Here is a 14,755-nt window from a genome sequence, read left to right on the forward strand (position 1 = left end):
ACAGCCGGTGGGCCAAGGCAGTCCCGCCCGCCCCCCCGCCACCGGCGCTGCGCATGTGCCGCACTGCGCCTCCTGCCCCGCCAGGCGCGGCGCCCAGCAGCTGGTGGTGGCGTCATCCGCGGGCGCCGCGCCAGGACTCTGCGCGCCCGTGCGGGCTTCGCTCCGGCGGAAGTCGCCGCCGGCTCGCGGCGCACGCGGGGCTCCGTTCTGCCCTTCTTCCGGGTGTGGCTTCACCCGGGTGGGCGGGGCGAGCGGGGCGAGCGCCTTCCCGGGCCGCGATCTGAGGCGCGCTCGCGAGAGCTCTCCCTTTTCCTAGGCCGGTGCTGAGAGAGGTGGGTGCCCCGGCCGCCTTTCCCCCGCCGCCGCCGCCGCGATACGGAGCTGGGCGCCGAGCAGTGCTCCCCGCGGCGGCCCCGCGGTGGGGATGCCCCCGATTACCGCCTGCCCGAGGCCCGATGGTCGCCGGGGCGCCTGGAGCTGGGGGAGGGGAGCTGGCGGGCTTCTCCCCTCACTCTCCCCTGGCGGCTCCCCGGGGGAGGCCGCTGTGGTGGGGCGGCAGGCCGCCCGCCGGCAGGAGGGGGCCGGGGCCGGGCGCGGCGCTCCGCGGGCCGGGCAGGGCCGCCCGGCGGCACGTGGGGCCCTGTGGGCGCCCGGGCAACCTTCCTGGTGCGGCCGGGGCCTGGCCGCCGGTCCCCAGCGCACAGGCGGGGCGCCCGGGTGGGCAGGCCTCTGGCTCCCCGGGGCGGTTTTCCCGTACGGTGGCCGGCATCCCCTGGCGGGACCTGCTGGGGCCCGCGGGGCGCGCTCCGGCTTCGCTTTGAGGCGTGTGGTCGAGTAGCCGGGTTGCCGAGTCTTGCAGTGTTTGTAGCAGAAGACACGTTCCTGCTGACAACCGAGATGTTCTTTTGCGTTGCAGAAAGGCCATGTTCAGCTCTAGCGCAAAGATTGTGAAGCCTAATGGCGAGAAGCCAGATGAGTTTGAGTCTGGTATATCCCAGGTACGTGCCTTTTCCTTCTGCTGTTTGGTAACCGAATGCGGCTTGTGGAGACAGTGTTGTGACAGTTGTCTAGAGCTTAAAAGATCAGCGTGATGCTGTCTAAATGTGTACTCTTTCCTAGTTTTACTTAGGAACTGGGGCAGTCAGCCTGTGTTCCCACCAGTTGAACTTGTTGCATCTGTCAGTGTGACACTAGGGGAAGTTATGTCTTTGATAGTGACAGCGGTAAAAAGTGTATAGCTGCTTTGTGGCACTGTGGACAGACTGTGGCCTCAAAGACTTTTATGAATTGATCTGTATGTAATGGTTTATGTGCATTTTCACCTTTCTAGGCGCTACTGGAGTTGGAAATGAACTCTGACTTAAAGGCTCAGCTGCGGGAGTTGAACATCACAGCAGCTAAGGTAGGCTAGACCTCTGCAGAGAATTGCCTGGTGACTTGCTCTGTGTGTTTACTTCTTGGGAATGTTGATGCTAGGTCAGTGGTGAACTTAGCATTTTCTTAACAGCCTGTGATTATTTTTTATACACTGTTGTGGTGTATCTTCTAGTATTTGCTCTTAACATGTAGGATTTTATAATAGTGGCTTTTTTTTTTAGGAGCTGGTCTGAAAAGTCATTGTAAAAACTCCAATAGCAGTTTGTAATTTTAAATGTTTTTAAAAATGCTGGTTCTATTTTCTGTTTCTGCAAACTGGGCTTGAGGTCTGAAACTGACCTCAAGTGTTTGTGGCTATTAGCTGGAACTGTAGGCATTGCAGAATCTTTGTCAGGAGTGCAAGCTACAATACCCTGTAAAAATCAGTTGTAAATCCTCTTTTACCTACCAAGCAATAGATAGGAGGTGGGTTGAGGTAGTAGACTGACTTGATCGTGTAGGTTAGCCTGTTTGTAAACTTCTGGTTTGTAAAGGCAACTGAAACCTTAAGGAAGAAAAGGAAGAAGAGTGTTAGTGTTGGAATTTGTCAGCCTTGGAGACTGGATGGAACTTCTGAAACTGGTTGCTGCAATCAAAAACTTAAGTAGCTTGCTCTTTGATTCTTGCCCGGGCCCACCAATACAGGCACACATGCATGACTGATTAAGAGTTAAAGAATCTGGGAATGCAGAAGTCAGCTTGATGTATGAGTTCAGGGGCCTTCAGAATAACTGCTTTGTTGCTGAAGTACAGCAAGGCTTACAGTCCTCAATGAGGAGCTTTTTAAGATAGCTTTGTTGTTTAGTTAGTTACTTGGTTTTCATTGTGAGAAATACCCTGTGGGCATCTGAGTTAGCTTATTTGGGAACATGGCTGGTGAAAAGCAATTCAGCTTTCCATTCTGTTGGAGAATGAGGATGTCTCTGCAGTGAAGTTTGTGGGAGAAGCACGCTGTAAGCCTATACAAACTTCTTCTGTTTTGATCAACTGTTGGGGGAACAAACTGGGGCAAAAGTAATCCATTTTGGTGTGACATAAACCTGCTGGCATTTGGAGGTGAAGGAAATGACAGGAGTAGTGATGCAGGCCTTGGCAAGTGGTGGACAGAAGAGGATTTTCATGTAGTAGCTCAAAAATAAGAGATTTATTACTGTAAACTTTACCTAGAGTCTGCATTAGAAGCAAATAATTTTTGAAACTGTATCAGCATGTAAGTACCACTGCAGATGTGATGATAAGCATTCAGTATAATTAGAATTCTAGCATCTGAGTCCCGTCCTGCAGAAAGAATGAGCTTTGCTATTCAGAGGCTAGGGCTCTGAAGGGAGTGGTGGGTTTTATTGCCCAGTCCCTCCTTTACAGTAAAACAAGTGCTCTGACAGAGGTTTTTGTTTTCGATGCTCAGTCTTAAATGCATTAAAACAGGTACTGCTCTCTGATGCACCCCAGCCCCAAGTTGTAAGCAAGATTATCAAATATCTGTGTTCAGAGGGTTCATGAGCAAACCAAACATTACTTCTCAACCCACAGATAACGTTTACTTTCTGCTTCTGTTTCAGGAAATTGAAGTGGGTGGTGGCAGAAAAGCCATCATTATCTTCGTACCAGTTCCTCAGCTGAAATCGTTCCAGAAGATTCAGGTGCGGCTAGTTCGTGAGCTGGAGAAGAAATTCAGTGGAAAGCATGTGGTGTTCATTGCTCAGGTAAAACACATAGAATTGTAAAAATGTTGACTTGAAGGGATCCCTGGAGGTTGTTTAGTCCAGCCTCGTGCATGAAGCAGGACTGGTACCAACATAACATTGGGTCAGCCATGGTTTTGTCTGGCTGAGCCTTGAAAACACTTTAAGGATGGAGATTTCACAGCCTCTCTGGGTAACCTGTTCAGTGCTGCACTGCTGCTCTTGTCTTGTCTGTTCAAGGTAACTGATACAACGCATATTTTTGTAACAGCAGGAAATGCAATGAATGTCCTTCTATGGATGTAGGCTAAAATGATTTCAGGTAGCAGTTGAGGCTATGGAAACTTGGTGAAATTGAAGCTCTTTGGAGGAGGATATAACCTTTTTGTTCTGGCCTTTCAAGTGTTGCTTCTCAAACTTCTGCAGGAGTAAGAAAGTGAAAGGGAGCAAATATTAATAGGACCTTTACTACACTTACATAATCTAAGCACTTAAAATTCAAGTTAATAGGAGAGGAAGGAAGAACCTGACTCAGGTTCTGAATTTATGGAAGGAGCTAAGCCATGAAAAAGTGATAGAGGGCTCTCTGGGCAGTACTAAGGGGTAGACGGACTCGGGAGATTGTCTATAGAGTGGACAGTTAGTACTTGTTAGACTGAAACTATTTTTAGTGAAAATTCTTCATAACGTAATTTCATGAGCCAGAGCACCTTACCCTGAATCTTATGTGGCCAAGAAGGCTAGCTCACTTAAAGTGAGAATTGAGAATTCCCTGTTGGTTTAGTAATCCATGTTTTAGAAAGGAATGTGTACGTTTCTTCTGCTGTAGGCAAAATGTTCCTTTTGAATATACCTTGACCCAGTTTGGATTACAGTAACCCCATCATGAATACAGTCGTGGAGAATCTGTGATGTGTTGGTAGAAGATACTGCAGGTGGTTACAGCTGCATCTAAACCTCAGTGTTTTAAAACATGTGCCCTTGCAGATAGGGAAGTAGAAAATAAGTTTTACTGGTCCAAGCTGGTATAAGTACCTTTAGATGCTGCTTTTGGAACACATTATATTTAAGCCACGGTTTGATTTGGATTGTGTAGTAAGTCTCATTATTCAAACAAGCTCAGATGTCACCTAGTTGTCTGTGGGACCAAGATAGCTTACCTGCTCTGCTTTGCACCAGAGGTTCAGTCTAACAAATAATCTAAAATTCTTTGTGGTTTCTGCTCCTGAAGAAGTGTATTCAGGTTGCTAATATGACCCAGTAAAGTATCCTGGTTGTATTCATGGGGGAAGGGGGAGGTGAAATACAGATCTTTTTATTTCAGTGTACTGAATACAGGATCAGTAGAACAGAAATAAAACAATGCCAGTACTTCAGCCTCTGCAAGTAATATCAAGTTGTAATGCTGGTGTAGCTTTGGGCATATCTAAGTCTCCCTTTTTGGTGTTTCATATGTCTGTTTCTAGTGTGTGTGAGGCAGTGCATGTGTTGTGTTTTTTGGGTTCGTTTTGTTTTGGTGTGTTTTTTGTTTCTTGTGTTGATTGTAAACAGTAGATACTGAGAAATGGTGGGTTTTGTTTGATTTTTTTTTTTTTTTTTTTCCCCCCCCCATAACAGAGGAGGATTCTGCCCAAGCCAACAAGAAAAAGTCGCACAAAAAACAAGCAAAAGCGTCCCAGGAGGTAAGTAAATAATACTAATGCAGTATGACAGCTGCCTTCTGTAAGTTGGTAGTTTAGTCACATGTTTAGTTGAGTTTTTTCAGAAGTCATTCAAGTGGTGGTCTCATCCTTTCTCTTACTGCTTGAGATAGTATCTGCTGTTTTACTGCTAAAGTGCAGTAAAAAGCTTCTCTTTGAGCAGTGTGTTGCACTGTGTTCTTAGAGCTCCATTTGTGTTTCCAGCTACAGCTGTAGCCAGTTTTTAGTAAGCAATACTGGCTTAAGACACCCCGACCTGCTGTCTCTGTTACCAGAGTGGGCAGACAGGAATTGGTGTTTTGAAGTAGGAAGAGCCACATTGACATCACATGTCGGGCTGTACAGAGGGCAGGGCTGGCACACTGAAGGGATGCAATGAGGGAGAGTGGCTGAGGCAGGGTGTTGGTATGGGTCATCCCTCTGGGGTATGAATTTAACAGTTATTTGTGTTAAATTGCCTCCCTGCTCTTATCTAGTCTCTTTATTGATAAACATACAACACTGTTATGTCTATGTGGATGTCAGTGCCTCTTCTATACTGTTCTTTATTTTACTGTATCATTATGTAGTCCGTGTCTTAAGTTTGTCTTCTGTATGACATGTGGCATGTTCCTGTAACCTCTTCCAGCCCCAGTATTATACCTGTGTCATCTGTTACTGTATTTTGAAATTTTCAGGCATGGATTTTAAAAGTGCTGTTTCATAGTACTCATCTAGCTGAAGTCCTGCGTCTGGATGACTTTGTGTTCTATTGAAACTAGTGTTGTACAGTGGCTAGAGATGTTGGCATCTGTGTATGTAATTAGCCTGTTGTCACTTTCAGCACAAGAGAAGGAGAGTGTGCAGGACTGTCCCTTTCTCAGCCTGAGCCTATATCAGGCTAGTAGTGTTGTAAAACTGATACGTATGTTGCAAAGCGTAGAAATGCGATTGATGTTGATCTGCCTTAGCTATCCCGATCTTTGCAAGTTTGAAATGCTGCTGTAGGCACAGGTCTTAGTTACTAGCAATACTGCCTTGAAACTGCAGATCGGGAAGCTGGAAATTTTACTGGTCATCTAGACTTATGCACAAAATAACCTGGATTCATTTTTCTCATATTGGCTCACTTCTGGACAGTTTGGAACACAAATGTAGACATTAAACAGTCTTCTAAGCATGGACTGAACTCAACAGCTAGACTTTTTCCTGTGCTGCATCGGTGTTCTAAGTCTCTTGGGTTTAGGCAGATGAAGAAACAGTGTTTTCAAAACTGGGTGTCCTATGAACATACTGTGTAGTTGAAGATACTTGCATATTGAAGCTCTTCCAGTGAGGGTCTCTGGCAGAATTGCAGATGGGACAACTGGGTTCTGATTTAAATGAGTTCTTCCTTAAATGTGTGGAAATAAAAGGAGAATTTCAGGGCTGTTGCTGCAAAGCAACATGATCTAAAAGGTCAGAAACCATGCTACTGACTTCTTCCCCTCATGAAATCATTAAGTTTCTACACTTATTTAGCTTTTATTTTTGCATGACCTGTGAAGAAGTGTATTGTTACACTGCAGCATTAAAAAACCCCAAAACACCACTGAATTTTCAGATAAAGCATGCTGTGGAAGGTTTAAGCCTTAGCAAACTGGAAAATTTTGCAAGAGGACATGTTTTAATGACACAAATGTGGCATTTCAGCCGTACGCTTACTGCAGTGCACGATGCCATTCTTGAAGACTTGGTCTTCCCAAGTGAAATCGTGGGCAAGAGAATCCGCGTAAAACTGGATGGCAGCAGGCTCATAAAAGTCCATTTGGACAAAGCACAACAGAACAATGTTGAACACAAGGTAAATGGGAAACTACTTTCTCGTGAAGGGTGGAGTGGCATTCTGACATAGCTAAGAGGTCGTTTTAGTGATCCAGCAAAAGACTGCCTTTTGGCTTGTGGCAATGGAGAGGCTTCTGTTTGTATTTGGAGTATGATGCTGCAGGTGGGGCAAGACTGTTTTGAACTAAGCTCTAGTTCACCTTGCCAAAACCCCTGGATTGTAAAGTAGCTATCTTGGTTCCCTCATGGGAACAGTGTTTTGTTGGGGTTTTTTTGTTTGGGGATTTTTTTTTTGTGTGTGTGTGGTTTGGTTTTTGGTTTTTTAAGTGAAGCATTTAATTTTGACCTTCAACAGATGTGCTTGGTGTACAGCCTGTAGTCCCCTATCACTTTGCTTTTTTTCTGTGGGGACATGTTTAGGTCTGCTCAGCTCTCTAGGTCTCCTATGGTTGCAAATCAAGGAGGTTCCAAATATTCTCCAGAAACATGTCTTCTATGTAAATACTCAGCTACCATAATCTAGAAGGAAACAATCAACCTCATAGTTGCACTTCAGAGTGAAGGCACAGTGGGAAATAGTGTAGTACCTAAAGTATGTTAACATAGATTTTACTTCCTTACACAGCATGTATAAACAAGATTGTTTGTCTTCACAGGTGGAAACATTTTCTGGTGTCTACAAGAAGCTCACAGGCAAAGATGTGGTGTTTGAATTTCCAGAATTCCAGCTGTAAAGTGCAAAAAATGGCTCAATAAACAACTGTTCATATAACAGAGTAATTTCATTTACATTTTGAATTCCGTAAATGTAGATGGGGATTAACTGGTTCATGGGACTTCTCTACTATCTGGATGAGTGACACTTGTATATCAAACTATTAAGTCACCAGTGTTTTAAAGGTAGTACTCTTAGGAGGTTGTTCTTGTCACAGTTGCAACAAAAGTCCAGAGTCTGCAAAAAGAGTTGGCACTGAAAAATAATCTGAAGTATATTGAGAGTCACCTTTTGGGGAGGATATGGAGAATTACTGTAGAGCAGTGGAACTCTTGAGTTTTGCACACAAGAATACCAGCTGGAGACCTACGTGTTCCTGACACTGGAAGAAGTCTACTTAGCAGGTGATGTGACCTCTGAAACGTGAAGCAATGACATCTGAAAAAGGGGTTTGAATTTTTGGGAAGTATGTTGGAGGAGGTATAGTTTGAATTTGAGATAAGCTTCTTGCTCTTTACGTGGCAAAATTATGTACCAATTCTTACCTAAAAGCAGGTCCTATAGCTTCTCACCTTTATCAGAGTGACATGAGGAAACATTTTCATTTCTGAGAGCTTGACTGTCTTGCTGGACAATAACTACAGTTTTCTAGGTATTGATCTTGCTTTCAGAAATCACGGATTTTTGTATCTCCATATATTAGCAGTATGTATTGTCTGTATTTCATGGCTAATAGCTGAAGGCAGGGATAGATACACCAGGGTAAAGCAATGACTGCTGGAACATTTGGGTTTTAAATAATGTTTTAACATAGTTTGGTACACACTTGGCAGTATATGGAGAGGTGAGGAAGGACTAGCTGTGTCACAGCAGTTGAAGGCTGCGGGATAGTGTCTTACAAACACTACGTTTTTGACTTGCATATCTGTTTAGAAACACTTCCAGCAAGTAACGATTTTTCTGGCTCGGGGGAGAGCATGGAGTTGGGCCTGTAAATGTTCTGAGCAGTTTATATAAATTTAGTACTTCACTGTGCTGAACAGGCTGTTCTGTTACTTAGGAGCAAGTGCTTAATACAGTAAAAGACACCTGATTATGGAGACAGCCTATTAGGTGAAGAGCTAAGTAGGTAACAGCCTGTGTTCCAGGGGATTTTAATAACTTGCATCTTCCTACCTGGCAGTAGATGGAGGACAAGTGCCACTTGTTGAGGGTTGTACCTTTTATTTCCTTCTCCCATTTACTGTGGTTTTGGGTGCTTCCCATTTGATACCTTTCTTCTTCACAACTGAAGAACTAAAAGTTTAAAACAAGTTCTGCATTGCTTTTTGAAGGCGCTTAAGTCATGCCGTAACTTCACTTTAGTAGGACAGGATGGATAGCTGTATGCTGTTCCTTTTTGTGCAGAGAATGCAAAGAGAACAAGGACAACACGTGCTGCGTCGCAATTAGTAGTTAATTTCCTGCTACTTGCTGACGAGGCTTGAAATGTTTGCACAAAAAAGCAGGCTGTATCTTTGAAGAAGTTGGATTACCTTAAGGCCTTCTTGTCTCTCCTTTCGAGCTTCTGTCTCTGGAGTATAACTTTATTCCTCGCTTAACTCCTTCACTATTTATTGTTCGTATTGGATGATTCAGCAGAAGTGACTTCATCAGCTTCCCTTAGAATCAGGTGAGGGGACTTATAGGTATGTAATAACCCGAACCCTGGCAGCTTGTGTGGAGAGTAATCACAAAACATCTTACAGCAGGAGTACCAGAACTTTAGAATTAAAGTTGTCATTGTCAACATGGGTATTACTCAGGTCGGAAACCCCACCCCACCAAGTCTGCCCAAATTTAATTCTAGTCTCAAGTCAGACATGTTACTAAGCTTCCTGCTGCAACAATACCAGATGGTAGCCTGTGCAAACTGATATTTGCTGGTGTGCATTGGAAGAAGCAGTCTGAGGAGTATTGGGAGACTTAACTGCCTTTAGTTAGAGGTTGGCGAGTCTGCTGGGGCTGTGTAACCTCTGCAAGAAGAGGTGATGTTCAGACAGCAGGCTTCAGTAGATGGCATTTCCTGTTTCGTGGTGAATACAACTCAGGTTTGATCTCTTCATAGTAATAAAAATGTCAGTAGTGTTTCTATTTTGAAGCACTGGGAGGGGGTAAGCGGGGGAGGAGAAATCTAGTAAACTGAATGTAAAGATTGCAAATGTTCCCAGGCATTGCCAGCTGGCTATAGATTTTTCTTGGCTCTTGTTGCAAGCCCTTTGAACTATATGAAATGCAAAGGCCCGTGTTGGCCCCACAAGCAAATTCTTTGAGTGAAAGGATAATGCTGTCAAAGCCATTTGTGGTTCTTGCATCAACTAAGCTGCAAGTAAAGGTGAATTTTTTGTGGCATAAAAATACCAGTCTGTGTGCTTTGCAAAATACTTTAGTCCTAGTTTACCTTTATTCACAGGCTCCCTTGTGTGTTAGTGTCAGTGATAGTCAGCCAACTCCCTCTGTCCCTCGACAAGCATATCAAGTGTATGCCTGCAATCTGGAAAGTCAGTTGATGCCATCTGGTCAAGTGCTAATGAGGCTGCTGGAATACTAGTGTCAAATGCTACCTTAACCTAAACAGACTCCATATGAGATGCTGCTAGACTTTTCCTATACCTTTCATGTGCTGGCGCAGTTGAACTCTTGAACGCGCGATTCCTCAGGAGTTTTATCAGCTGGTCTGTGTGCAGAAGTGCTGGGGCATTCTGTACCAAGACCCTGCGCAGTAGTAGTACATGGGTGGTGTCGATGTGAAGAGACAACCAGGTACTGAAGAGTATAAAAAGAGCGATTCTTTCCTGTAGTAGCCCAAAACGAGGAGCAGGAGCCTTACATCTGTTAGGTGCTCTTGGGATTTACACCCGATATTAGAGCTTTCATTGTTTATTCCATATGAACCCTTTCACAAATGTCTTCAAATACTTTGGTCTGTGAGGAAGGCTGCTGCCTGTTGATTTTCCTTTGAAAGGGTGTGTAGATGTGTCACAATTCTAGTGTGGCAGAACTTGCTTGAAGTTTTGGGTGGTAAGTGCTTGACCTGTCTCGTATTAATACGATAATCCGATGAATGATAACATCATGTCTGATTAACCTTTCTTGAGTGTAAGTTTTAATGTAGCAATCCTTGCACCAAACAGCGTTAGAAGGAAATCCTGTAATTCCTGCATTGTGGGCTGAAATAATCTATTTCCTATGCCTTTTTTTTCCTGAATTTTCCAAGTGGGAGGCCCGAGTTTGATTCTCTTGTTATACCTAAAAGCCAGAGCAGTGCCGAGAAGCTAGACCTTTTCCTCTTTGTGGGATGTGCTTTCTAGGTCTCCAGAGGTGTATCAGTGACAGAAAAAAAGATACTGATTACAGAAAGTCATGAAGTCTCGTAAAAAGAAGGCTTGTGGTTAGGCTGAGGGAGTGTTCTCCTGTCCTGCTTGGGGGCCTGTGCAGCATTGATCAGTGCCGATGGCTGACCCCTCTGTAAGGCAGTGGCCTCGCGGTGCCTCTTGCTGCCTGCCTGCCGGGCGCTCGTGTGAGCAGCCTGTGTTCTGCCGAGAGCAAAAGAAAGAAGTGACAGGAGCATCTCTTTATACTAGTGCTCTGTTCCCTGCAGAGAGCTGCGTGTAAAGGATCTTATTTATGTCTTGTGATCAAGAGGAGAAAGTTTGTTGGATTTGTTACGGTCTGCAAGTTCAGGTATACCCTCCTCTACCCTCCAGTTACTGTTTTTTTTTTTTTTTTTTAGGAAAATTATTCTTAAGCTTAGCAACAAGCAGTCACTGCTAGATGTTGCTAAATGATTAATAGCTAATGCTTTTCATTATTGGATATTGTGCTGACATGTCTGGCTCAGTTTTGATCTGTCCCTGGAGCAGCAAAGATAGAATTAAAGCCAGGCACTGAAAAGATGATTCCAATTTCAGAGATGGGGAGTAACAGGAAAAAGTGCTGCTGCGGCAGCGAAGGCTGCTTAGAAATTTTATACAAAAACCCGTTAGTGCAACACAACTAATGAAGCTGAAGGCCAGATTTTACACAACTGCAAAGTTAAACCCATGTTGCTGTTTCTGCACTGACCTTGCCCACCATACATCTTGTGTATTGCCCAGAAGAGGTGGTGAAGGATAGTTTCTGGTGTCTCCTTGCCTGTGGAGTGCAGTGGTGCTGCCTGCCCTCTGGAGCTGCGCTAAGGGAATGGGGTTCAGATGGGTATCTCCACAGGGGCAGCCCTACAGCCTGTTTTTTGGCAGGAGTATCTTGCTTAATAAAATTGTTTCCTATTTTCTTGGCTAAACAATTACTGTTAGGTGTTGCCAAAGGGAATGGGACACATCCTTACGTTGCCTCAGGACAGAGGAGGGGATGCACTCGCAGTGCTGGTGTGCAAATCTGTACCCTGGAGGAGTTGTGAGTCTGCTGAATCTCCTTGTCTCTTTCAGGACTTTGCCTTGGGAGGCCCCCTGAGGGCTCCTTAGCAAGGCAGCCCTTGCTCTCGGGAGCTGGAACAGCATTTGTGATGGTCTACGCCAAGCTGAGCTCCAGCAGTTGAGCTCACATACTGATTTACTAAGGAGTTTGGGTATTGGCAGTTTTCATTCTCTGGGAAAATCTGATTGGGAATGTTGCTGATACCATTGCGTGTTTTACGAAACCAAGGGGAGAATTAGGGCCTTGTCATCTTGTCATAACATTTTAAAATAGCCATTGTGTTTAATTTAAATAGGTATTATGTTTAATCCTCTTAGCAGACACAAAGATAATGCCAACTGATTATGGAAAGAGGAGAAAAATTTGCCTGAAGGCTCCTAAAATGCATAAACATTTTTTTCTTTTTCTAACAGAAGACTTGTTCTTGTCCTTTTAAAATCAATTGGTTTTTGTCTATGTGGTTTTGGTTGGTTTCAATCCAAGACTTTTACCTATAGTTGTGTCAACATGGTGTTTAACCTGAGCTAAAAGCTGGGTGGATGTTGGGTTGTGTGTCAAGCTGAGGTGGCTGGTCTAGCTGGTGTGTCTTGCTGTATACCCTAGCCTCTGAAGGCTGTCCCTCTCCATCTGACAAGGGTGGCTGAAAGACTAGTGAATCACCTCTTGAAGTGCTACAGTTTCTCAGACAGGAATATTAACATGAGGAAAAACTTTAGCTTAATAGCCAACATCTGTTGTGATGGCTTAAGCTGCTCCTGTGTAGTGCATGCATCAGTACCCCCGTTTGCACATAGCAGCCCGATTTAGATGATGCACCAATGCAGCTACACAGCTTCCAGTTGGCTTTCTGGGTGGGCGAGGATACTTATGCCTTTCTGTAAGTGGTCTGCCCCCTTTTCTCTCTCATAGCTGAAAGGAAACCAGATACTTGCTTATTTTCCCCTTTCCTACAGAAAGCATTTTCACTGCATTTATAGTGTTTGCCCTTTGTTTTGAACTCTGGTTATTTATGTCTGTTTTTCACTTCTGCTTCCCCAGCATTTAATCCTACCTTTTCTACTAGCTTTCCCTGAAATGCCTCTGTTTTTCCCTTGATTTCTGGTGCTGGCCTCCAAGTTATTTGCTTGTGTTTACAGGGAGAGTAGATATATATGTAAATGGCCGTTGCCTTTGCCATCGTAATATGATCTTCAAAGGCTTGGACTGCAGTCACTTTGCTGCATTCTTTACATCAAACATTTCTCTTGGCAAGTTGCTGTCAACAGAGTGCTGCAAGGGCCCAATCCTGCTAATTGCCTTCTGCTCCCACTGAATAACGGGGCTTGTGTGCGTAAAACTGAACTTTAAATTGGAGTTGTGGGGTCCTTATGTTCATGTTCCACCACTTTGTCTTTTTTTTTACTGAAGTGATCATCAGTTCTTAAATTTTGTGACCATTTGGTGTATGTTAAATTACAGGCTGTTATAGCAATGGAGGAGGGTAGCTGGGTTCCAGCCCAACACGGAAACAGGAGGATTTAGGAAAGGTCTGCCTTTGTGAAGGTAGCCCACACGGAGTCCTGAGTATGCAGCACCACTGCCTCTGCAGTGCTGTGCTATCTGCAATCCCTGGTTTTGCTGTCGTTGCCAGCAAAGCTGCTCAGCGTGTGCAGAGCTGTGGTGGGGGTGGAGGCTGCACACCTTGGTGCCAGGGAGAGGTTTGCTGCGGGAGAGGACATAACATAAGCAATGCAGGAAAAGAGTGCATAGTTACTGCGTGTCATCAGCTTCCATTGCAAACACACACACACCCCCCACCCCAGCATGAAATTCTCCATGGAGTGGACCTACCTCCCACAAGAGTGGATCAGAAGGGTGGTAAGGAGGTGAACACCCATGTGGTCCTATTACAGCTTTCTCTAGTGCCTCAGTCTAAAACCTTTTTGGTGTTCTGATACTTTTCTGGTCTTGGGACTGTGGAAGATGGAAAGGAACCTCCCACTAGTGCTCCAGCTGCCATCCTAGTCTTCCAGTAAGAAGTCACGTAGTGGGAGTTACCCAGGCTTTTGTCCTGCAGAGCACTTGGCTTACAGCATGATTCCTCAAACCATAACTGGAGAAACTGGGAGAGGGGAACAGTGACACGAGCAGGGGTGGGGGCAGGTGATTCCGGTACCTTCTTTGTTGAAGCTTAACAGAGCTACAGCCTTACAAATATAGCAGGTATTCATTAGAGGGTATTAATTGGTATAGTCATAAGTGGTACTCTGTATTTGCCCTGGAAGTCGAGAGTGAAGCTGTTACTATCTGTTGAAGTATAAACTGCTGTAACAGAGGGAGGTGTTCTCAAAATACCACCTCCCACAATCGGCTGACTGTCTTTTTCCTATCTGAAGATACCTGGAGTACTGTGGTTTACCCAGGGCTCAAACTAGTCTAGCTCTTTAAGATGAAAACCAGAATTGTACAGCTATTTGGAAGCTATCGTGAAGGATTTCTGTCTCCTTTTTCCCCCCTTCACATTGACATAGAAAGCGTTATCAAAAAATGTTTAAAAAATACAACCCAAACCCAAAAACTCAAACTCCAAAATTTTGTGAAGAAGTATGCCATGTGGGTAACTTGGCATTTACAGTGTTGAGGAGTGTTGAGACTCAGCTCTGAAACCGTTGCATGTTTTACTCAAGTCAAGAATGCTACAGCCAACTGCAAGAATGGAGAGAATTTCAGTAAGGGGAGAGTGTGTTAATTATCCACATTAAGATTTGGTGCTGCATTTCATGTGTTTTCATATCCACTGAAGCAAAGCAAGGAAAGTGCTGTGCTGGGACAGTGTGCATGCATGGCTTAGAGCTGGATAGATGTAAATGGTTAAAAAGGGGTTCTCTGCTAGAGAGGAGGAGGGGAGAGTAAGAGTGCATTCCCAAAAAAGTACATTCCCAAAATAAAAAGCTTACATCATGGACCTCTTCAGCTTTCCCACACTTCTTTCCTAATTATTGTCC

General features: G+C 44.5%; 1 protein-coding gene across 1 annotated transcript; it reads left to right on the forward strand.

Moving 5' to 3' along the window:
* The first annotated feature begins 195 nt into the window (after positions 1 to 195).
* RPS7 (ribosomal protein S7) lies at positions 196 to 7,373 on the forward strand. Its single transcript, XM_056343960.1, has 7 exons — positions 196 to 332; positions 917 to 998; positions 1,331 to 1,402; positions 2,976 to 3,119; positions 4,716 to 4,780; positions 6,470 to 6,620; positions 7,258 to 7,373. The coding sequence occupies exons 2-7, from the start codon at positions 924 to 926 to the stop codon at positions 7,333 to 7,335; spliced, it is 585 nt and encodes a 194-aa protein (XP_056199935.1). The 5' UTR covers positions 196 to 332; positions 917 to 923; the 3' UTR covers positions 7,336 to 7,373.
* Positions 7,374 to 14,755: the final 7,382 nt, after the last annotated feature.

Source organism: Falco biarmicus, chromosome 6, assembly GCF_023638135.1.
Source record: "Falco biarmicus isolate bFalBia1 chromosome 6, bFalBia1.pri, whole genome shotgun sequence".
NCBI classification, from domain to species: Eukaryota; Metazoa; Chordata; class Aves; order Falconiformes; family Falconidae; genus Falco; species Falco biarmicus.